Source organism: Podarcis melisellensis (assembly GCF_964234715.1).
Source record: "Podarcis melisellensis genome assembly, chromosome: 6".
In the NCBI taxonomy this organism is placed as follows: Eukaryota; Metazoa; Chordata; class Lepidosauria; order Squamata; family Lacertidae; genus Podarcis; species Podarcis melisellensis.
This window is the reverse complement of record NC_138538.1, coordinates 88,860,782-88,884,358: the sequence shown is the minus strand read 5'-3', so window position 1 is coordinate 88,884,358 and position 23,577 is coordinate 88,860,782. Positions and strand designations below refer to the sequence as shown.

At 45.0% G+C, this 23,577-nt stretch overlaps 1 protein-coding gene across 1 annotated transcript; it reads right to left on the bottom strand.

Annotated features, from left to right (window-relative positions):
- Positions 1 to 3,395: 3,395 nt before the first annotated feature.
- Positions 3,396 to 23,291, bottom strand: LOC309371836 (flavin-containing monooxygenase 5-like). The gene is made up of 9 exons (XM_081914901.1): positions 22,919 to 23,291; positions 18,565 to 18,702; positions 16,688 to 16,876; positions 11,782 to 11,944; positions 10,951 to 11,093; positions 9,737 to 9,936; positions 6,981 to 7,336; positions 6,027 to 6,099; positions 3,396 to 4,035 (listed from the first exon to the last, which is right to left on the bottom strand). The coding sequence occupies exons 2-9, from the start codon at positions 18,694 to 18,696 to the stop codon at positions 3,681 to 3,683; spliced, it is 1,611 nt and encodes a 536-aa protein (XP_081771027.1). The 5' UTR covers positions 18,697 to 18,702; positions 22,919 to 23,291; the 3' UTR covers positions 3,396 to 3,680.
- Positions 23,292 to 23,577: the final 286 nt, after the last annotated feature.

Below are 23,577 nucleotides of genomic sequence, written 5' to 3'. Positions count from 1 at the left end.
GTCAAACCGTATAACTGTCACATCTGAGCAAATTGCGGCAGAGGCACCAAGTGTTGGTTCCTACATCTGATCTCTGCCTGGCCACAAACCACCAACTCTCTGTGTCAGACTTAAGAGTTCCTGGAAAACGATTGCAAGCATTTTTCAATGGACATAAGTTAAAGGTGTATGTCTATGTGGCCAACTGAATGCTACAAAACAGTGTGCAAATGTTTGTGTTCTCTAGAACTCTTTTATCAGGCTGGCTATTAACAACGAAAGCGGGGATTTTTCAACAGAAAGAGCTGGAGCCCAATCAGTTGTGGATCTCAGGCGACACCTTGTGGAAGGCAGAAGAATGGAGGGGTTTAATGCTCAAGCCCTTCTCTGGGCCTGGACCTGTGGCGCTCGTGAGAACTGTAATTCTCTGAAGAGTGTAGAAGCAGCTCTTAGAGAATTCTCAGTTCCTTCCTGCAAAGGAGGATGCAGAGACCAACTTTTGCGCCTCTCCCATTCTGCACATTTCGTCCTCTCTAACTTTCAAGCTTGGGGCTTGCAGAGCGTCCTGCAACCAGCTTATCATTGGGCATTTGGGATGTGCGTCGCAAAGCGCTATGCTCTGACACATGGCAACCACCTGCTGTCATTATGACATCAGATGATCATGACACCAGGAGATTGACAAGTGTGTGCTCCCCCTCCCCCCTTGGTTCAAGGAAATATAAGGAGGAATTCGGCATTCCGCTCTTAGAAAGGTCTGTCTGTGTAGGCACTGCTGCTTGGCCAATGGAACAATCTCCCCTCTGCTCCCCTGCATGCTATCCTGGGATTCTCCTCACACACACACACCAAGTCATTTTGGGCCACGGGGGGGGGGCAGAAAGTGGGGAGAGGTGGCACTGCTCTAGCACAGTGTCTTTGTGTGGGCATCTGCTAAGCAGGGCTAGCAAGCTGAATCTGGCCCCATGTAAAGGTAAAGGTAAGGCGCTCATCTCGCTTTACTGGCCGAGGGAGCCGGCGTACAGCTTCCAGGTCACAGGGCCATCATGACTAAGCCGCTTCCGGTGAACCAGAGCAGCGCACAGAAACGCCATTTACCTTCCCGCCGGAGCGGTACCTATTTATCTACTTGCACTTTGATGTGCTTTCGAACTGCTAGGTGGGCAGGAGCAGGGACCGAGCAACGGGCACTCACCCCGTTGTGGGGATTCGAACCACCGAGCTTCTGATCAGCAAGTCCTAGGCTCTGTGGTTTAACCTACAGCACCGCCCGTGTCCCCTGGTCCCGTGTACTAGTCCCTAAAACAGGGGTCAGCAAACGTTTTCAGCAGGGGGCCGGTCCACTGTCCATCAGTCCTTGTGGGGGGTCACACTATATTTTTTGGGGGGGGGGAATGAAAGAATTCTAGTGCCCCACAAATAACCCAGAAATGCATTTTAAATAAAAGCACACATTCCACTCATGTAAAAACACCAGGCAGACCCCACAAATAACCCAGATATGCATTTTAAATAAAAGGACACATTCTACTCATGTAAAAACACGCTGATTCCTGGGCCGGATTTAGAAGGCAATCGGGAATCCATGGGCCAGATTTAGAAGGCAATCGGGCCTGATCCAGCCCCCGGGCCTTAGTTTGCCTAAAGGGACCCCTGACCATTAGGTCCAGTCATGACCGACTCTGGGGTTGCGGCGCTCATCTCACTTTACTGGCTGAGGGAGCCGGCGTACAGCTTTCGGGTCATGTGGCCAGCATGACTAAGCCACTTCTGGCGAACCAGAGCAGCGCACGGAAATGGCGTTTACCTTCCCGCCGGAGTGGTACCTATTTATCTACTTGCACTTTGACATGCTTTCGAACTGCTAGGTTGGCAGGAGCAGGGACCGAGCAACGGGAGCTCACCCCGTCACGGGGATTCGAACCGCCGGCCTTCGGATCAGCAAGTCCTAGGCTCTGTGGTTTAACCCACAGCGCCACCCGCATCCCTTAGTTTGCCTATCCATGCCCTAAAAGCTTGCCCATCCCTGCTTGATATCTTACCGATAATATTTCATTTCATGCACTTCAGTAAACAGTCACTGTGATTAGCTCAGCATATTATATGTTTTATTTCTTAGAAATTCAACAAGCATCCAGTTTTGACATTTCTCCGTCTCACAGAAGCTTAAGCTGCTAGAGTTTCCCAGGGCCTTGTGGCATCTTAAAAGACGGGCAGATTTATTGTGTTATAAGCTGTTGTAGACTGACAGCTGCATGAATAAAATATTAACGTGGCTATTGCTCTGTAATTTCAAAAACTGTTTATCCTCACTTCTCAGCAGTTCACAAGCCTGATCTGTGCAGGAAAAGATGGGGGCTTTTTATTATCTTCTATCATAACAGGGTTTGATTTCCTTTGGAACTTTTGAATGTGAGAGTCCTCAGAATAGGGTGCTGAACACATTGAGAGAGCCAGGCTGAGAGGGAAAATGATGAAAAAATGTTATTTATTAGGACAGAGTGACTTTTGCAGCTGTTGTGAAAGTTGCAAAATAACGAAGCACGGGACAGAGGGAGAAATTTCTGGAACCACAATGGGATATCAGCTCCGCCCAAGGCATGATGGATAACAGCAACAACCAGGAAAAGGCAAACGTAACATTTTACATGGACAGGAAGAAACACCATGGACAGAATAACTGCCACACACAGGAAGAACAAGGATTATAAAACTTGTAGTTTTATAAATCATTTAATGTGTCAGCACGAATAGAAGTTATTAATATTGCAGTTGTTGTATAAGGGAATGTAATTAAAATTAATAAGATTTTGGAATAAAGAAAATCATCAAACCATCAATTCTAGCATGCGGGTGGGTCACCTTATCTAAATTATATAATTTGGTATTTGAACAATTGGCATTAGTAAACGGGTATTGTTATAATGAGGCTATGATTGGACTGTAATTGAAAACTAATAAAAATTATTATTAAAAAAAAGAACAAAAGCAAAAAAGAAGTGCAAGTATTATCCTGAATATGCCTGTGAGGACAGAGTCCCCTTGGTTGTGTGAATGTTAACAAGCAGACTAGTGTAAGGGAGAAGACGTGGGGGGAGGGAATTCTGGGGAACTCATTGCACGATCTGCTTGCTGCTGAACAAGCTAGAGTTAACGTGTAACAGATTCTGCTCTCTTTAAAGCCACACCTGTTCTTTCCAGCATCCTAGATGTGTGCCAGCTACAAGGGTGTGGAGGTACAATGGTGCCTCGCAAGACGAAAAGAATCCGTTCCGCCAGTCTCTTCGTCTTGCGGTTTTTTCGTCTTGCGAAGCAAGCCCATTAGCGGCTTAGCGGATTAGCACTATTAGCGGCTTAGCGGGCTTAGTGAATCAGCTGTTAAGCGGCTTAGGGGATCAGCTGATAAGCGGCTTAGCGGATCAGCTGATAAGCGGCTTAGCGGATCAGCTGTTAAGCGGCTTAGCGGCTTAGCGGATCACCTGATAAGTGGCTTAGCGGCTTGGGGAAAAGGGGGGGGAGGGAAAAAACCCGCAGGAACTCGCAAGACATTTTCGTCTTGCGAAGCAAGCCCATAGGAATTTCGTTTTGCGAAGCACCTCCTAAACGAAAAACCCTTTCGTCTAGCGGGTTTTCTGTCTTGCGAGGCATTCGTCTTGCGGGGCACCACTGTACAAGGAAATGGGTTCCCCTCTGGCTCCAATCTACAGGTAAGCTACTAGGATGGCAAAGATGGCCAAACAGCCAAGCACTTTGATGAAGAAACAAGGCGACGAAGACAGACTGGTGCCCATGCAACTCTGCAGGCCTCGGGTCTTGGTGGCCTTGACAATCCTCTCCTTCTGGGTCAGGATGGCGTTTCTGGCCCCCTCCCACTTTCCAGGCCCCGTCAGACGGAACTGCGCCGGAGAGCAGGGCCCAAAGAACACCTCCCAGGCCAGCTTTGGGTCCGTCAGGATGAGACGCGGCAGGTTGGGCTTCACTCCCGACAGGGATGCCAGTTCGTCCATGTGATCAACATACTGCACCTGCAGCATGGTGTGCTGGCTTGGCACATATCTAAGGAGAGAGGGGGGAATTAGCAGGCATTAGTTAGACCCCAAGGAGACCTTAGGGATGCGGGTGGCGCTGTGGGTTAAACCACAGCGCCTTGGACTTGCCGATCACAAGGTGGGTGGTTCGAAACCCCAGGACGGGGTGAACTCCCGTTGCTCAGTTCCAGTTCCTGCCAACCTAACAGTTCGAAAGCACATCAAAGTGCAAGTAGATAAATAGGTACCGCTCCAGCAGGAAGGTAAACGGCATTTCCGTGCATTGCTCTGGTTCGCCAGAAGCGACTTAGTCATGCTGACCACATGACTTGGAAGCTGTACGCTGGCTCCCTTGGCCAATAAAGCGAGATGAGCGCCGCAATCCCAGAGTCGGTCATGACTGGACCTAATTGTCAGGGGTCCCATTACCCTTTACCTTTAAGGAGACGTTAAACCAGCGGTTCTCAACCTGTGGGTCCCCAGATGTTGTTGGATTACAACTCCCATCATCCCTGAGCTCTGGCCTTGCTAACTAGGGATGATGGGAGTTGTAGTTCAACAACATCTGGCTGCCTTAACCCAGTGTTCCCCAACCTTGGGCCTCCAGCTGTTTTTGGACTACAACTCCCATCATCCCTCGCTAGCAAGACCAGTGGTCAAGGATGATGGGAATTGTAGTCCAAAAACAGCTGGAGGTCCAAGGTTGGGGAACACTGCCTTAAACCATGGGTAGGCAAACTAAGGCCCGGAGGCCAGATCCGGCCCAATCACCTTCTAAATCCAGCCCGCGGATGGTCTGGGATTCAGCATGTTTTTACATGAGTAGAATGTGTCCTTTTATTCAAAATGCATCTCTGGGTTATTTGTGGGGCATAGGAATTCGTTCATCTCCCCCCAAAAAATATAGTCCGGCCCCTGACAAGGTCTGAGGGACAGTGGTCTGGCCCCCTGCTGAAAAAGTTTGCTGACCCCTGCCTTAAATGCAGCTCCAGCTTGGTCTTCCTACAGCCACCCCCTCTCCCCTTTGCCATGTTTGGCGCATTTGGCTGCTTTTAATCCCAGGGAGCAAGACTCATCATTTCCAGTGGCAACACACTCACTACTTCTGCGAGAGGCTTCAGGACAGAACTGCAGGGTTCCCTTTCCTGTGGATGGGAGAGCATTGGAGACTTATCTTCTCTTGTGGATATTTGCTTTGTTTACAAATATCCAGGCTGGGCAGAGGCTGCACATCTTAGCAGGCAACAAAGTTGGTACCGTATTTTTCACCCTATAAGATGCACCAGACCACCCTATAAGACGCACCAGACCCTATAAGACGCACCACCTAGTTTTTGGAGGAGGAAAACAAGGAAAAAAATATTCTGAATCTCAGAAGCCAGAACAGCAAGAGGGATCGCTGGGCAGTGAAAGCAGCAATCCCTCTTGCTGTTCTGGCTTCTGGGATAGCTGCGCAGCCTGCATTCTCTCCATAAGACACACACACATTGCACCTTTTTAGGAGGGGAAAAGTGAGTCTTATAGAGCAAAAAATACGGTAATTCTGCATCAGGTCACCAAAGAGCAACTGTGGACTGGAAGGATGCTTCAGCCTCAGTCAACTCACTGCTCTTTCTGCTTCCCTGACTCCTAGTTGAAAGGGGAAACTAGCCCCAAACTGTTCCTCTGCCCCACATCCTATTGCTCAAGCGTTACTAGTCTTCCCACATTGGTGGTCAAAGGTCACACACTTGCCACCCTATTCAAACACTGGGGGAATCCTGCAGGGGGAAAAGTTTGTACACTGGCACAAATATTGCTTTTCTGCCGCATTTTATCAATGTGCATGTTCCCACCAGCAATGTAGAGGTGAAAAACGACATGAGCTAATGGGAAGCTCTGGCAAACGGCACATTTGAAGAACACTCTACAAAGCTAGAAATGAGACTCAAGCTTCCAAGACCATGAAAATTAGCATGCTGAAGTCCCAGGAGAAATCAACATCCCTCACTGTAAGTATGGAAAGATGGCACAACCTACCGTTTCTCATTATACTTGACCTTCTCGGTAATGTCAGCCATCATTTCATCCTCTGAAGGCAACTTGAGCAGGCCTGAAAAATAACACACACATATGTAAGTATTATTTGTTTCGCAATTGTTTCGCAGTTCTCTTTCTCCTGACCAAGAATGCAAAAAGCTGCTCATTCCTTCCTGTCCTGTTGGGTAAAACTCTGGTTCAAGCCCTGGTCTCCTTGCCTACTGCCAGTGGCGTAGAGTGGGGGGTGCAAGGGGGTCTGGCCGCACCAGGCGCAACATCTGGGGATTAGGGTTAGGGGGCACAAATCCACGGGTTAAAGTAAAGTAAAGGTACCCCTGCCCGTACGGGCCAGTCTTGACAGACTCTGGGGTTGTGCGCCCATCTCACTCAAGAGGCCAGGGGCCAGCGCTGTCCGGAGACACTTCCGGGTCACGTGGCCAGCGTGACATCGCTGCTTTGGCGAGCCAGAGCCACACACGGAAACGCCGTTTACCTTCCCGCTGGTAAGCGGTCCCTATTTATCTACTTGCATCCGGAGGTGCATTCGAGCTGCTAGGTTGGCAGGCGCTGGGACCGAGCAGCGGGAGCGCACCCCGCCGCAGGGATTCGAACCGCTGACCTTTCGATCGGCAAGTCCTAGGCGCTGAGGCTTTAACCCACAGCGCCACCTGTGTCCCCACCCGGGTTAGGGGGCGCAAATTACTTGCCTTGCCCCAGGTGCTGACAACCCACGCTACGCCACTGCCTACTGCAACCTCTCTCTTAACTCAGTCCTCTCCCAGACACACACATGGTTGGATTAGAAGCCACCTTTTCACACTCATGAGAATCCACCCATAATTCTTTGTTGTTCCAGCATGGATCAGGGAGTTCATTATACAGAACAGAGCCCAAGCTGGAGACCTTAGCAGAGCAGTAGCTCGGGAATGCCCAGTGTACTCCTCTCTTCCTTACCCTTGAAGATTCTCGTGGCCCAGCGAGCTTGGAGTTCAGCTATTGGCATGATGGCTCCTAAAGGTTGGAGGAGGCCAATGATTGCCAGTGTGGGCTTTTCCAGCTGTGGTGGGAAGACAAACTTATATAGCGGGATCCAATTGTCCCTTGTCTGGATGACTCCCTCCTCAACAAAGGCAAATGAGTAGTTGTATCCTGTGGCAAAGATCACCACGTCAATGTCTTCCTCTCTGCTGCCATCTTCAAATATCACTCCTCTCTCAGTGAACTCCTTCACGTTGGGCTTCATGAGCACCCTGCCAGAAATTATGGCGTTCGGAAGGTCGTCAGCTGCAATGGGATACCTACTGAGGAACCTACGGGGCAAAGAAGGAAAGAGACCTTGAAGTGCTGCAACCTCTGGGTGGGTTGTTCTGTGCTTGCAGAAATTTATTAAGATTTATTCCTTGGCTGTTTGCCAACCTCCAGTGTGCATGGCTCTTTACGGAGCACAAGGGGAGAAGCCTTTGCTTCTCTGTGTGTATGTGTCAGAGACTGGAGTGAGGAGGAACGACGGGGACCACCACCCCTTCCTGAATCTTCCCAAGAAGAGGAGGACAGTATAGATTTAGAACAGTGGTTTGCAGAAGGTCATAGTTCAGAGGCTGCAGAGCGGAGAAGCTAGGAAATATTGGGAGAGGAGAAGCAGGAAGAAGAAGCACCAGGGGAGATACAGCTAACAGACTCAGTGTCTTTAGAAAGCATTCCTGAACACACACCCCTCCGAGGACCGGGCGTGAATTGAGAGTAGTAGAACAGAAAGCTCAGAGGCGGAAAGCACAGGTCAGCTGACACAGGGATGACGTAGAATAGGAGAGACGGAAGGGGTGGGACTTTACTTGGAGCAACACCATTATCTAAGAGTGATGACATTTCTGCATTCTCTCTCTGTGAATACTGAATAAGGACTTGGTAAGAACTAAGGGGGAAAGTGTGTGCATCTTATGGTGCGAATGCAGGCTGCGCAGCTATCCCAGAAGCCAGAACAGCAGGAGGGATTGCTGCTTTCACTGCGCAGCGATCCCTCTTGCTGTTCTGGCTTCTGAGATTCAGAATATTTTTTTTCTTGTTTTCCTCCTCCAAAAACTAGGTGCGTCTTGTGGTCCGGTGCGTCTTATAGAGCGAAAAATACAGTATATATTTTCACGCACGTGGACAGAAAGAAGAATGGATATGAGATTCTTACAGGTGAGGCCAGAGAGACTAGCTGCATGTTCCCTGTGGTGCCGGCCAGGATGGGGCGGGAAAGGCAGGATGTGTCAAAGGATGAGGGGACTCTGAGAATGGAAGTGGCGAGAGGTCAGGCAGTGATGTGGGAGAGGAGGAATAAGAGAGGGGAGCTGGTTGAATCAGCCCCATCCATTTGGCTCTCACCGTTGGAAGCTATAAAGGTAAAGGGAGCCCTGACCATTAGGTCCAGACGTGACTGACTCTGGGGTTGCACGCTCATCTCGCTCTATAGGCCGAGGGAGCCGGCGTTTGTCTGCAGACAGCTTCCAGGTCATGTGGCCAGCATGACTAAGCTGCTTCTGGCGAACCAGAGCAGCGCACGGAAACGCCATTTACCTTCCCGCCAGAGTGGTACCTATTTATCTACTTGCACTTTGACGTGCTTTCGAACTGCTAGGTGGGCAGGAGCTGGGACCGAGCAACGGGAGCTCACCCAGTCGCGGGGATTCAAACCACCGACCTTCTGATCGGCAAGCCCTAGGCTCTGTGGTTTAACCCACAGCACCACCCGTGTCCGTTGGAAGCTATAGGGGTAAAGAAAAAGAATCTGATAGAAGGGTGGACAACTTAAAGAAATTTATTAAACCAAGAGGAAGGAGAGTATCCATTAAAATAATTTAAGGACTTATCAGGAAAATTAACAACATGGATACAGTATAATCATTTGAATGAAGTATTTAAGAAAGATAGGATACAAGGGTTTGGGGAACAAATATCCCAACTGAAGAGAGATCTGTTGGAAAGTAATGTAAAAGTCCTGTCTAAAGTGTATAAAATATTATCGGAATGGGAGACAAAGGATGAGCAAGTAAAATCCTCAATGATACATTGGGCAAAAGATATTGGTTATAATATAGATATGGAAGCATGGGAATGATTGTGGAATATGGATATAATATTTACAGCATGTTATGGTCTAAGAGAAAGTTATATGAAAATGTTATATTGGTGGTACTTAACACCGAATAAATGGCAAAAATGTATAAATCAATATCAAATAAGTGTTGGAAGTGTAAAGAGAAAGAAGATTCTTTTTTACCATATGTGGTAGTCTTGTTGTAAGGTTAAAGCTTAACTGGGAAATGATATATAATGAATTGAAAAAGATGTTTAAAATAATGTTGGTAAAAAAACAAACAAACCCAGAAGCTTTCCTTTTGGGAATTACGTATAGGGACAGAACTACCCAAACTGTATTGAAATTTATTCATGTATGCGACTACAGCGGCAAGAATGTTCCTTGCCCAAAAATGGAAAGATGAAGATGTCCCAGCGAAAGCAGAATGGATATAAAAACTTATGGAATATGCAGAAATGGTGAAGCTTACTGGAAAAATAAGAAATCAAGATAACAAACTTTTAATAAAAGAATGCAAATGGTTCCTTGAATATTTACAAGAAAAAGAAGAAATGCTAAAAACAGCAAAGAAAGGCAGAATTCCCCACGCTTCACAATTCTCCGAGATTAAAAAAGACTCCTGCCTTACCTGTGCTGGGGTTTTATACCATAGTTCTCATGATTAAACCTCGCGTTCAGCTTCTTCTCTCCCCACAGGTTCACCAGAGCGCAAGGAAGCATATTGCGAAGGAGGTTTTTGAAGCGTGTAAAATGAACCACGTCTAAGGGGTACCCATCATCGGAGACACGATTCACCACCCAGGTGCCAGTTCTGGTGCTCAGAAAGATCTATGCGGAGGAGACAGGGGCAGGTTAAGTAAGAAAAACCCACCACAGAGACCTACTGAGAGCCAAGTGTAATGGAATCACATGTTCAGGCATAACCAACACATATATTAGAATGTGCTGGCAGTGTCCTTGTAGCGGTTTGATACACTATCCTTTGATACACTGCAGGTGGGGAATACCATTTTGGAATATTATCCTACAGGGGGAACTCCAGTATATTTTCCCCTGTGGGTGAAAAAGCAGCTGAGGGTTGGTAGGGGCCTCAAGCTATTAGCAATCCCACCCTCTGTGGGGCCACTGCTTGTCAGGGAACTGCCATCGGAGCCAGAGGGAGAGGGAGGGCTCCAGAGGGATTCCGGAGAGCGTCCCGGGAGGGAGAGAAGCAGCCCATCTTCTGGGGAAGAAAATCAGCGTAGCACCAGTTGAGAAGGGGGACAGATGGGGGAATCGGAGAGGTGGCTCCATGACTCCTCGCCGGAGACCAGCGGGGAGAGCACGGGTCCTCCGCTGCCCACACCCTCCCTGCGCAGAAGGCTTCCGCACAGGGAGAGTAGGCGGAGACTAGGCGTCAAAGAGCTTCTTTGCTGGAAGAAGTTCAAGAAACACCCACTGACGGATTCTGCCAGCGATTGAGACAGCCACGGGTGAGAGGCTGTCCAGACAGAAAGAGTCCACCCAGGTCACCCAGCCAGGTGTGGCGCCGATTTACGCACGAACAACCCCTAGAACCATTACACTGCTCAACCTTCACCCATGAATTGCTTTGGGTTTTGTTTTTAAATTGCATATTTAGGAAAAAGATTCTGAGGCATCAAGTCACATTGAGTTAAGTGAGACTTTCTCACAAATAAACACTTGCAGAATTAAGCAGTTAAGTGTCGCTAGCAGGAGCTCACTTCTCTTGGTTTCAGTGGCACTACAGGGCCCAAAGCTTGAGAAAGGTGCCCCAGAAAGGTGTTTAGGAGAATATAAGGCAAATGATTTATTTGTTTTTTTTTCTTAAGTGAGCAGAACCTGCTTAGTGACATGGCTGAGGTCCACGGAGATGTCTGCTCCAGAATTTCCCAAGCCTATCACGAGAATTCGCTGGTCCCGGAATTTTTCAGGATGCTTATATTCTCGGCTGTGCATAATTTTCCCCTTAAACTTCTCAACACCTGTGAAAAGGAGAAATAAACTATTTTGCATGATGTTGAGCAAGGTGTATCCTTGTTGCTTCGACTTGTCAAGGGGAAGCCTCAAATTTAAACATCCATACAGGTTTCACAAAGTTATCTGTGCCCCTAGCAAGGATTGTCAAGGCTGACATTGCCCCAGGGAGGAAATGTTCCTCCTCCAAGCAGAGATAATAATAATAAAAAATATGCAGCCTAGGACCCACGTACCTACTGGACCACCTCTCCTCACCTCTCCTGGTATGCCCCGCGGAGCACATTAAAGTCCACAAATGACAACACCTTGAAGGTCCTAAGTCACAAGGTGGTTAGATTGGTCTCAACTAGGGCCAGGGCCTTTTCAGTACTGTCCCCAACTTGGTAGAACGCTCTGTCACAAGAAACTAGGGCCCTGCGGGACTTGACATCTTTTCGTAGGGCCTGCAAGACAGAGCTGTTCTGCCTGGCCTTTGGTTTGGACTCAGCCTTATGTTTCCCTCCCCTTATGGTTTTGATCTAGTGCCTTAAATATTTGAGGTTGTCGATGTTACTATGTTATAAATATTCTAAGACACCCAAATACCCTAAAAAGAATAGCGGGGTGAACCATACTCCTGCCACGGGGATTCTGCTTTCGTAAGGGTTCCCCAGAATTCTCAAGCAGTTGACCACATCAGAAAATCCCACCTACCAGGAAACAAATCCAGTGGAAAATAAGGATCTATGTGGTGTCCAGTGCAGACCAGGACAGCATCAAAGATGGCAGATTCCTGCTTCCCATATATTTCACTTACAACCTCCCATTGGCCAGTAATGGGGAAATCTGGTCGTTTCTTTATACTGCAGACACAGGCCTTGAAAGACAACGGAAATGGTTATTATGCTTGGCTTTATATGCACATTTCACAGCAATGAAGCACATGAATTAAAATATGCTCACAGAGGCCAGTGAGTGGGGTTGCAAAGTGGAACATTTATCAGATTGGGGGGTCACGGAGATGAGGTTCCTTTGAATCATTTTGGGAACTGCACATACAATGAATATCTAGACGCAGGGCCAGATTTAGGTTTGATGAGGCCCTAGGCTACTGAAGGTAATGGGGCCCTTTATATGTCCAGCTGTCCTTTGTCAACAACAAATTGTCCCTTTTTTGTGTTGAATATATGCTATATGGTAATTTATAGACCTAATACAGTGGTGCCCCGCAAGACGAACGCCTCGCAAGACGAAAAACCCGCTAGACGAAAGGGTTTTCCGTTTTGGAGGCGCTTCGCAAAACGAATTCCCCTATGGGGTTGCTTCGCAAGACGAAAAAAATCTTGCATCCCCCCCCGCGGGGTTTTTTCCGCTTTTTTCGCCCTTTTCTTAAGCCGCTAAGCCACTTATCAGCTGTTCCGCTGATAAGCCGCTTAACAGCTGATCGCTGGAAGCCGCTTGACAGCTGTAGCGCTAATCCGCTAAGCTGTCAATGGGCTTGCTTCGCAAGACGAAAAAACCGCTATACGAAGAGCCTCACGGAACGAATTAATTTCGTCTTGCGAGGCACCACTGTAGGTATCTAAAGCCATTTGCACATGCAGAATGTAGGCACCCTATATATAGAAATGAGAAAACCAGTGAAATTTTAGGGAGCAGGCTAGCAGGCGGGGCCCATTACTTACATCATAGGAGCCTACACAACACAAAACACTGTTGCTGTATGTCGGTTTTATTTTATTTGTTTTTTATCTAATATTTTGGAAATGTACATCCAGGTTGTTTTTTTCCTTTAAGTTTTTTGGGGGCCCCAAGAGAGTGGGGTTGTATGCTATAGCTTGTTTAGCTTATACATATATATGTCACTGTCATTGAGCTCGGCCTTGGCTGGGGAGGGTGGGGTATAAATAAATTATTATTATTATTATTATTAGACATAAAGGCCACCCCCCGCCACTGCCACCCCTCAATGAGGTGTTATAAACCTGTTCTTGGAAAAGACCAGATCAGGTTCTAGGTGGGAGCTTACATGGCTAAATCGTGCTCTTCCGCACAGAAAACAAGAACAGCCATTGTGCAAGTTTCCAAGGTGCGGGAGCCTTATAAAAACTGTACCACTTGAGACAAGATCGAACGTCCACATAAAATTATGTGAGGCCTCATCTACAATCTCATGTGGTACGACCCGTACTAGAGGAAGCTGACAAAACACGACTGTAGTTGCTGTCCACATTCAGAAGGCTCCGGTGCAATACTTGGCACTCCCAGGAAGGGCGGGAAACTGTGAGGGAGCGCTGCTTAGCAGTCAGAGCTGATGAGAAGGCTGAACTGGATGGGCCAATAATATATCATACATAAAGGGAAAGGGAAAGGGACCGCTGACCATTAGGTCCAGTCATGGCCGACTCTGGGGTTGCGGCGCTCATCTCGCTTTATTGGCCGAGGGAGCCAGCATACAGCTTCCGGGTCATGTGACCAGCATGACTAAGCTGCTTCTGGCGAACCAAAGCAGCGCACAGAAACGCCGTTTACCTTCCCGCTGGAGCGGTACCTATTTATCTACTTGCACTGTGTGCTTTTGTTTTATTTTTATTTCTTTTTATTGAGTTTCACTTAAATAACCAGAAGAAAAAAAAAAAACAAATCAACAATTTCAAAAGAAATATCCATACATAGCACAAAAATAACATCAGTTTTCGTTACAGTTCTTTGTCTTCTTCCTTGAATTTTTATATCTTTAGATATTTAAATGTTTCCTCTACGCACCTATTGACCTCCTTCCCTCCCGATTTCGGGCTTCTTAATAAAAATTCTTTCTTTTTTCTGCAGCTATTACTTGTTAATGGTTTGCGCATCGGAAGATTTATATCAGACCTGCTATAGTTTCTATAATTTCCTTCAATGTATTCCATAAATTTATTCCAGTCACCAATAAACTTTGTATTTTTTTGGTTTCTAATTTTTTGTGTCATTTTTGCTAATTCAGCATATTCGAATAATTTTGTTTGCCAATCTCTGATCGTTGGGGTGTTTGAACTTTTCCAATTTTGTGCAATTAATATTCTAGCCGTGACTGTGGCATACTGGAATAGTGTCTTATCTTCTTTTTTAATTTCATCCCCAATTATTCCTAGTAAAAAGGCTTCTGGTCTTTTAGGGAAAGTGTATCTAAATATTTTTTTTAACTCATTATAAATAAGTTCCCAGAACCTCTTCATTTCTTCGCAGGTCCACCACATATGGTAGAAGTTGCCTTCTTTGATTTTACATCTCCAGCAAGCCTTATTTCCTGTTTTGTATATTTTCCCTAGTTTTGCCGGTGTAATGTACCACCTATACATCATTTTTTCCAAATTTTCTCTGAGTGTGACACATGCCGTGAATTTCATTCCACTAGTCCATAATTTCAACCACTTATCATATTCTATATTGTATCCCAAGTCCATTGCCCATTTTGTCATGACCTCCTTTATTTCTTCATCTTTAGTGTCCCATTCTAGTAATATGTTAAACATTTTAGATAATAACTTGGATTTACCTTCAATTATTTCTATCTGAAATTTAGATTTTTTTCTCATTTATCCCTACTTTTTTGTCTTCCTTCCATACTGCATTTATTTTATGGAATTGCAGCCAGCCTGTTAATTTGTCATATGTTCTCAATTGTGTGCTTTTGAACTGCTAGGTTGGCAGGAACTGGGACTGAGCAACGGGAGCTCACCCCGTCGCGGGGATTCGAACCGCTGACCTTCTGATCAGCAAGTCCTAGGCTCTGTGGTTTAACCCACAGCACCACCCGCGTCCCATATTATACATAATGAAATCATAAAATATATATAATAAAATATCACTGCATGAAATATCAAGTTCATACCTCAAACAAATCTGGGAGGTTGGGGTGGGGTGTCAAAATGCCCCCCAACCCAACCACTCCAAATGTGCTTTTAGCTTATTATATCAGAGGCTGTCTTTTTAGAGCCTGTAACTTTGTGCTTCTTTAGAGTATAAAATTTGTGTGGTTTGGGTTTTTTTACTAATTTCCCTTGAAACATGTTGAAAGTTGCCTTTGTGGCTTTTTATTTGTGTGCCTGTTTATATCTTGCCTTTACCCCAAGGCAACTCGTAACATGAAAACAGTTTAAAAACACACAAAGGATACACACTCACCCACAATTAAATAAAAAAAACTTATTAAAAGCATCATTTGAGTTTAAAACCATTTAAAGGAAAGGAAGTGGGAGGCACGGCAGGAGAATCTACTTCTGTTTTCCATTCCCAGCTGTTTTCCACCATCTCTACTGAGATCATGCTTGGTGCTGCCTTGGTAGCCAGAGAATGGGTAGGCAAAGATCACAAGGCTCCAAAAATAACAGATTGGCAGATCATATTACAGGAATTGGTGGAGATGGCTCAGTTGACTAGCAAACTCACAGGAAACTCAAAGCAAAAATACAATAATAGTTTTGACTCCGTGCTAGCATTCGAGTGATAAAGGAACTAAAAGGAGGTGGACAACAATGAAGGATTTATTATGTTTTCAGAATGTATTGGAAAATTTATATAGAAAGGTTTATTGTTTTGTGTACATTTGATTGTAAGATAAAATATATGCAAAGGGACTTGACAGGAAGTCAAAGGTGAAGAAAAGATTTTATAAGATAAAAGGGGGGAATATTTACTTTCATTATTATCGTGTGTGTGTGTGTGTGTGTACATATGTGTGTTTTTGTATGGAATGTTTGGGAGGAAATAAGACGGTAAATAACAAATATCAAACTAAATATTGATGTATGTAATTTTATTTCTTAATTATATTTAATGGTAGTATGGTTGTAATGTGTCAGGGAACTGGCATCGGAAGGACAGGAGGTGGAAGGGCTCACGGAGGTTAGGAGAGACTTAGCAGCAGAAGAGGGAACCAGCAGGGGGAGAGAAGGAGCTCCGAGGGAAAGTGAGTCGGAGGGGTGGCTCAGAGACACTTCCAGCGAAAACAGTGGGGAGGTTTCAGGACCTCCTATAGGGACACCCACTCCTCGCCGGAAACTGTCGCGCCGAGAGTCCAGAAGACGCGTTTCCATTAAGGAGCTTTTATGTTGGAAGAGATTCCGTAAACGCCCACTGTCGGATTCTGCCAGCGATTGACGGAGCCATGCTTAAGGGGCTCCGTTATAGACAGAGGTTTGCTAACCTGGCCAAACTCTGAGGGACTAAGCTTTTACGCACAAGCAGCTCATCATCCCATCACATAATGTTTTTTGTAACATAAAATCATTCAGTAAAAGTTATTTTAAGAGAGAGAGAGAGAGAGAGAGAGAGAGAGAGAGAGAGAGAGAGAGAGAGAGAGAGAGAGAGAACGGGGGTAGGCAATCTAATGCCCAGGGGCTGGATGCAGCCCAATTGCCATCTCAATCCAGCACATGAATTGTCCTGGAATCAACGTGTTTTTACATGAGTAGAATGTGTCCTTTTCTTTAAAATGCATCTCTGGGTGATTTGTGGGGCATAGGAATTCATTCATATATTTTTTTCAAAATATAGTCCGGCCCACCACATGGTCTGAGGGACAGTGGACTGGCCCACGACTGACCCCTGGCATAGAATGAGGGGCCAGGCTTCTTACCTTGAACCGTATGTGTCTGAGCAAGTCAAAGTGTTCTGCATACATCCTGAAGTACTCCATGACTTTGCTGTGGTGCATGTAGTTTGGGTACTCAGGAGGGATGGGGAAGTCACTGTAGCTCATCATCTCCTTTGAGGTATTGATGGTTAGAGATTTATAAATGCTGGCTTGGCCCCCAATATCGTGCTCCTGAAGGAAATTGCAGAATTAAGAACAGGGCTTCTAAAGCTGAACATAGATATCGTTTTTTCTCAGGTACTTAGTACCTGAAGGCACAGTCTGACCCCCTCCTTCTGTAATCCTCATAGAACTCTAGCCCGATGGTTGCCATTCTGAATTGATTTTCGAATGAATTGATTTTCGAATGAATTTCAATTAATTGATTATGATTTTATGTAAACTGTGTTATTTTTACTTTTGTTAGCCACTCTGAGCCCGGCTTCGGCTGGGGAAAGAGGGATATAAATAAAATTATTATTATTATTATTATTATTATTATTATTATTATTATTATTATTATTACCATGGCTCCAGGCTATGGTTTCTGATCTAGCACATTTTGCCAGGTTTCCATAGTGCTTCAAAAACCATTTTTGACCAGAGACCCGTAGTGAAACTTAAAGAATGAAAGTAGCTCATTTTCAAGGACCTGGGAAAACGTGCAGCTTTTCTTAAACTAGGAGCTTAGCAATGTGTATATCGTTGTTCTATACCTTACTGGCTTCATCAAAACAAATATTCAGGATCTGCAAACTATTATCCTGTGATTCACACTTTGAGAAACTTCCGTTTCAAAATGCAAAGCATTTTTTAGCATCGACTGTTTGAATCTTTCAGCCATTTTGATTTTGGCCTGCTCTAAATCTGAAACATCACTTGCAATCACAATCTCTTCCCAAGAATAGCCAGTCAGATATCTCACCTGTGATTTGTCCCCGGCTAAATGAAAATTCCTTTCAACCACCCATGGCTTACTGCTGCTGCTGATGGAGGATGTGGTGCTTGGGTATACAAAGGTTTTTATAGGATCTTCCAATGATTAGCAATCCCTCTCCCATCCCAGCCTCTTTTTCTTCCCCCACATATTCTTTAAGCAGATACAGGTGGACAAAGCAGAAACAAAACGCTATTCTCTTTGCTGGATGCTGATCCTGACGCAAGGGGCACTATTGCTGTTTACACATGGACATTTTGCTATTCCCTTGTAAACAGAGCCATCTTTCCCATAGGGCTTAGTGGTTCGTTGCGCCAGGGCACCAGCCTCTCAGGGGCACCCCAGTGAGTGGGGGAGCTGCGCAGCTTTGCTGGCGGCCTACCCTTTCCCTGCACGCACACCAGCTGTGCCCTGCAAACTACATGGCTGGCAGGCATGCAGCTTGGCTCCCAAGCCTCCTTCCCTCCCTCACCCCACACCCCCAGTCTTCACTCCATGAGGCAGCATCTCCCTCCCTCGAGAGCCAGTGTGGTGTAGTGGTTAAGAGCGGTGGACTCGTAATCTGGTGAACCGGGTTCGATTCCCTGCTCCTCCACATGCAGCTGCTGGGTCACACTCCTCTGAAGTTTCTCAGCCCCACTCACCTCACAGAGTGTTTGTTGTGGGGGAGGAAGGGAAAAGGAGAATGTTAGCCGCTTTGAGACTCCTTCGGGTAGTGATAAAGCGGGATATCAAATCCAAACTCTCCTTCTCTTCTTCTTCTTCCTTCACCCCACACCCACAGTCTTCCCTCTGTGAAAGTAGCATTTATTAGTACTCGGGAGGAGGCAGCGGAGCTAAAATGAACATTTGGGGGCGCTGGGCGGATCTTTGCACCCCGGTGCCACCTATGCTAAAGACAGCCCGGCTTGTAAAGAAGCAACAAAGCCAGACTTCGACATACCTGGAACCTCCACAGGCCACCAATGTCATCACTTCTTTCAAAACATGTTGGCTGGAGACCTTCATCCAAGCAGCATTTAATAGCGGTTAGGCCACTAGCCCCAGCTCCGATGACAGCAACCCTTTTCGCCATGCCAGCCTGCCACAATGACAACAAATAATAATAATATTAATACTAATAATAATTTTATTCAAAACAAAAAAAAATCCTTCCAGTAGCACCTTAAAGACCAACTAAGTTAGTTCTTGGTATGAGCTTTCGTGTGCATGCACACTTCTTCAGATACACTGAAACAGAAGTCACCAGACCCTTCTATATAGTGAGAAGGTGGGGAGGGGTATTACTCAGAAGGGTGGTGGGAATGGGTGATTGGCAGATAGCTGTGATGAGCCTGTTGACGACTCTTAACGACTGCAATAGGTCTTACAGGAAAAAGCAAGGGGTGAGAAGGTGAAAAATGGCTTTGTCATGTATAATGAGATAAGAATCCAATGTCTTTGTTCAGACCAGGTCTCTCCATGGTTTTAAGTTTGGTAATAAGTTGCAATTCAGCAGCTTCTCTTTCCAGTCTATTTCTGAAATTCCTTTGTAGTAAAACAGCTACTTTGAGATCTTGTATAGAATGTCCTGGGAGATTGAAGTGTTCTCCTACTGGTTTCTCTGTCTTGTGATTCCTGATGTCAGATTTATGTCCGTTTATTCTTTGGCGTAAGGTTTGGCCTGTTTGTCCAATATAGAGAGCTGAAGGACACTGTTGGCATTTGATAATTTTATTATTTGTACCCCGCCTCAGCCATTCTGGGTGGCTTCCAGCAAATATAAAAACATAATGAACCATCACACAGTAAACAGCTTTCCTATACAGGGCTTGATACAAGGAGGGAGCAGCCCATTGGTTTTCTCCAGTTAATTGTACAAATGATTGACCCCCCAAAAGGGTCTCCAGCACCGCCTCCCCTGTTAAAGCCAATTGAGGAGACACTGGGCAGAAAGGGTATTCAGTTCACTGAGAGGTGCTTCAATCAAGACACGGGGTGAATAAGATCACAAAGCCTGCATGCCAAACATCAGGGGAAACAGATACTTATACATATCATGAAAATACCTGAGCTCATGGCTGATCTCTATATGGTAACCCAGGTCGGCGAAAAGACCTCAACAACTCTGGACAATGTTCACTCTTTGAAATATGGCAACCCGAGGTTTCGGTACGTCTGTACTTTCCAGACCCTAAAGATCACATTTACTGTAATTTCCTAAGAAAATCCTTCTGACCACTGCTCCTTGTGCATTTTTCTAATCTATGGGTTGTGCTGAAGAGGGGAGGGGTGGGGTTTGGGAATCCAAAGGGTGTATAATTATAATATGTTCTTTCTTTTTTATTTTTGTCATGTTATTAGTATGAAAATTGGGGAATTCGTGGAAGGGAATTTGGGTCGACTTTAGAAAAAAGTTTTTTAAGATTGAGAATTGAGAATTGATGTACAAATATTGATGCTTACAAGGTAAAATTGGTTTTTTAAAATGAACTAAATATAAAAAGGTTAAAAATTGGGGATAAGAACTTGTTGAATTAACAAATTTGAATTGGAATATAAGAAGGGGAGGTGTGGGGAAGTCAGGGAAATATGTTATAGAAAAATAAGGATTGTAAATTGTATGTGTTTTTATTTTTTTATTTTTATTTTTTGATTTGTTAATGTATTAAAGTGGAAAATTTCAATAAATATATTTTTTAAAAAAGAAAAGAAAATTCCAGCAAAACAGTCAGATTATCCGGGATCACTGTCCTACGTTGTTATTCTCTTACTACTTTGGCACCATGAACCCCTAAAAAGTTTTACCGCTTAGCCCACAGGATAGCATCTATTACTTTTTCAACTATAGACTTATTATACTTTTACGGACTTTCAAAGATTGACAGACGTGTGTTCATTTGATTTCAAATATATTAGAGAATTTACAAGTGTACACATTTTGTTTTTGTTGTACTAAATTATGTATATTATGCAATAAGAATTGCAGTGCTATCTAGTATACTGGTCATCGTGTTGCTTGCGTTGTTTGTTGTGTTAAGTTTGCAACACAGGGGTTTGTTGTTCTGCACTTTTTGAAATATGGCAACCCGAGGTTTCAGTACATATGTACTTTCCAGACCCTAAAGATCACATTTACTGTATTTTGCTAAGCTGGTAGAGTCTTATCTCTATTAGTGGAGCAGTTTGCAAATTCATGCAAGCATAAAAAGGGCTTCATGTTAGAAATGTCCTAGTGATAATGATTGTCCATAATTGTCCACCTAGGCCTGGATCCCTTGTGGGCTGGCTATCAGACACATTATTGACATTACAAGACATTCAACTGCTGCAAAAATAGGCAAGATCATCCGTTTCTTCCACAAATTTTACATGGGAGCAAGTTTCACTCAAGCCAAAATCCTTTTGTTAGACACAAATGATAACAGGTCAAATGTGTCTCCTGCCTGAGGAATGTCCCCCATACGCAATAGATTCTGGTACAGTGGTACCTCGCAAGGCGAATGCCTCGTAAGATGAAAAACTCGCAAGATGAAAGAGTTTTTCGTTTTTTGAGTTGCTTTGCAAAACGAATTTCCCTGTGCGCTTGCTTCGCAAGACGAAAACATCTTGCAAGTTTGTTTCCTTTTTCTTAAAACCGTTAATACCCAGGGTGCATTGCTTGAAGAGGTGCAGTTGCGACTTGACTTCGAGGAGCAACTCATAGCAACTCATAACTTCTTTTGCAGCCATTTGGTAAGTTAAACTTTTAAAATGAATCCGTGCTTCGCAAGATGAAAAATTCACAAGACAAAATTTCGCAAGATGAAAAATTCGCAAGACAAAAAATTCGCAAGACAAAAGAACTCGCAGAATGAATTAATTTCGTCTTGCGAGGTACCACTGTACTGTTATAGGAATGGCCTCCCGCCCCCAGCACTGATCTATCAGCTTTTTCAAAATTTCTGCCTCATCTGATTCATCAAAAAGCATAAGTCCACATTTTATATAATCTATCTCTTCCATTAAAGATACTGAGGGAGTTTTTGAAGTGTGTATGTATGATTATTCTTAAATGGTATGGTAGGTTTTTAAACTGTGTTACAGAAAGTCAGCCTATTGAAAATTGTGTAATACATTCTCTGGGAGGTGGTCCAGTGGTATGGTGTTTGTGGTTTTTGTTTTATTAAGCCTGTAGAAATCAAATGCCTGAAATATTCTAATGCTTGAGTCTATATAACTACCACATTTCCAATATGCTCGGTGGTGCAATGTACCAGAGCACAGTAATTTATGTTATATATTGACAAATCGTGTCCTCCCTTAAAGAGGGCACGTATTGCGGTGAGACCTGGAAAACCAACACCCTGTGTTGTGGGTGGGTACAATTGGTCAGCCACAACACCCGATTGGTAGGTCCCTCATACCTGGGTGCAATCTGGCCAATGGGATGCAGTCCAAATGGTTCGAGGGACCTATTTATGCCCATGCACGTGACCCAGAGCCCACCTCTCCCTACTATTAGGGCTTTGTGCTTGACCTTGCTATGCCGTCGTGTGTCATCTGTCGTTGGGACAGGGGCATGGCAGGAATTTTCCCCACTTGGCTGATTGGCTGCTGCCATTTGGGTTTCGCCTGCCGCGTAGCAAATTGTCACAACTTGTAATGTTGCGGATAGGCTCTGGTTCAGGTGATAGGAATGGGAGAAGCGTATTCCGTTAAAGGAATCCAGGGACTCAATGGTTTGGTCAACCCCTGAGAGGGGGTTGTGCCTGTGCCAGAGTCCAGGGGGACATTTGGGTGGTGGAGATAGCCTGTTCCCGGCTTTCCGCTTATCCAGGTGTTCACCCTTGGCTGACCTATGCTGGAACCCTGGGTCAGCGCTACCTGCATGGCAGGAAGCTAGTCGAACCAGAGCCTATGCAACCATTCACTTGCTGTAATCAATAAAGTTGTGGCCTAAATTCTGCCAAAAACCCAAACCAAAATTTGAGTCAAGTGTGAATTTATTTAGGGGGGAGGTTTGTGGGTCTGAACACGCAAAACAGCTATGCCAGAGGCACTATGCCAGAGGCTTTGCCCACCCTGACTTCCTCCATATCTCATAATGTAACTAAGGGAAACTATATTGAACTGCTGCTTAGCCTCTTTATTTTAAACAATCACCTGATGAACAGGTAGGGGGGACCTTGTAGAGTCTGATCCTACGAGGCATTCTTTCTGATGCAGACAATACAGCAGTCCTTACACATGATGACTGAGATAGACTTGGTGTAGGCGGCAGCTGTGTGAATCTGTGTGGGCATTAATAAACAGAGATGCCATCTATCTCTACTTACGTGTCTGCTTTTGAGAACCTCTTTTTTCTCTCTTCAACAGCTCTTCACAGAAGTTTCTCTTAGAAGTTGTATGCGAAGAAGGAACCCCTCAGAGGACTTCTCTGTTCCTGACTTCTACCAACTGTAGGAGGCAGTGTTTTGGATGGGTTACAGCGGGGCTGTCTTGATGTCTTATAAAACCACCTGACAATCAGGCCAGCCTACTATATCAGGATTAATGACCCCTCTGCCGCCACCTCCCGCTCCTCAATTTAGTCCAGGACATTTTTATGATGGGCATCCCTGTGCTCTTTATTATCCCGATGGCAGACCACTAAATCACCCAAAGGTTAAATAATCAGAGCACATTGCTTAACAAGGTTAGATAATATCTGCTTGTATATGCTCCAGCAATTTCTAGTCATCAGTTACATCAGATAAGAGGCAGATAATTTCTTCATTTGATAACAATTTGTGGCTCTTCTGAAGATGGACTGTTTACATCTCCAAAAGCTTAGATTATCCCTAAAAGTCAGATATCTGCTTGTATACTTTCCATTAACCTGCAGTGATCAATTATGACTGATAAGCTGTCCTACCATTAGCCAAATGAGGCAAAAGATTTTGTATATTCTTAAGCACAGCTGAACAGGAAGCAGGTCTGACCTGCGGGGCGCAAC

Bases quoted from the DNA above. Each gene is read 5' to 3' on its own strand.
- LOC309371836 (XM_081914901.1), bottom strand. From the start codon at position 18,696: ATGGCGAAAAGGGTTGCTGTCATCGGAGCTGGGGCTAGTGGCCTAACC. The intron at 11,945-16,687 runs GTAAGAAGCCTG...TTGTCTTTCAAG, and splicing joins TCAGACACATACGGTTCAAG to GCCTGTGTCTGCAGTATAAA. The intron at 4,036-6,026 runs GTAGGTTGTGCC...CTCTCTCCTTAG, and splicing joins GTCAAGTATAATGAGAAACG to ATATGTGCCAAGCCAGCACA.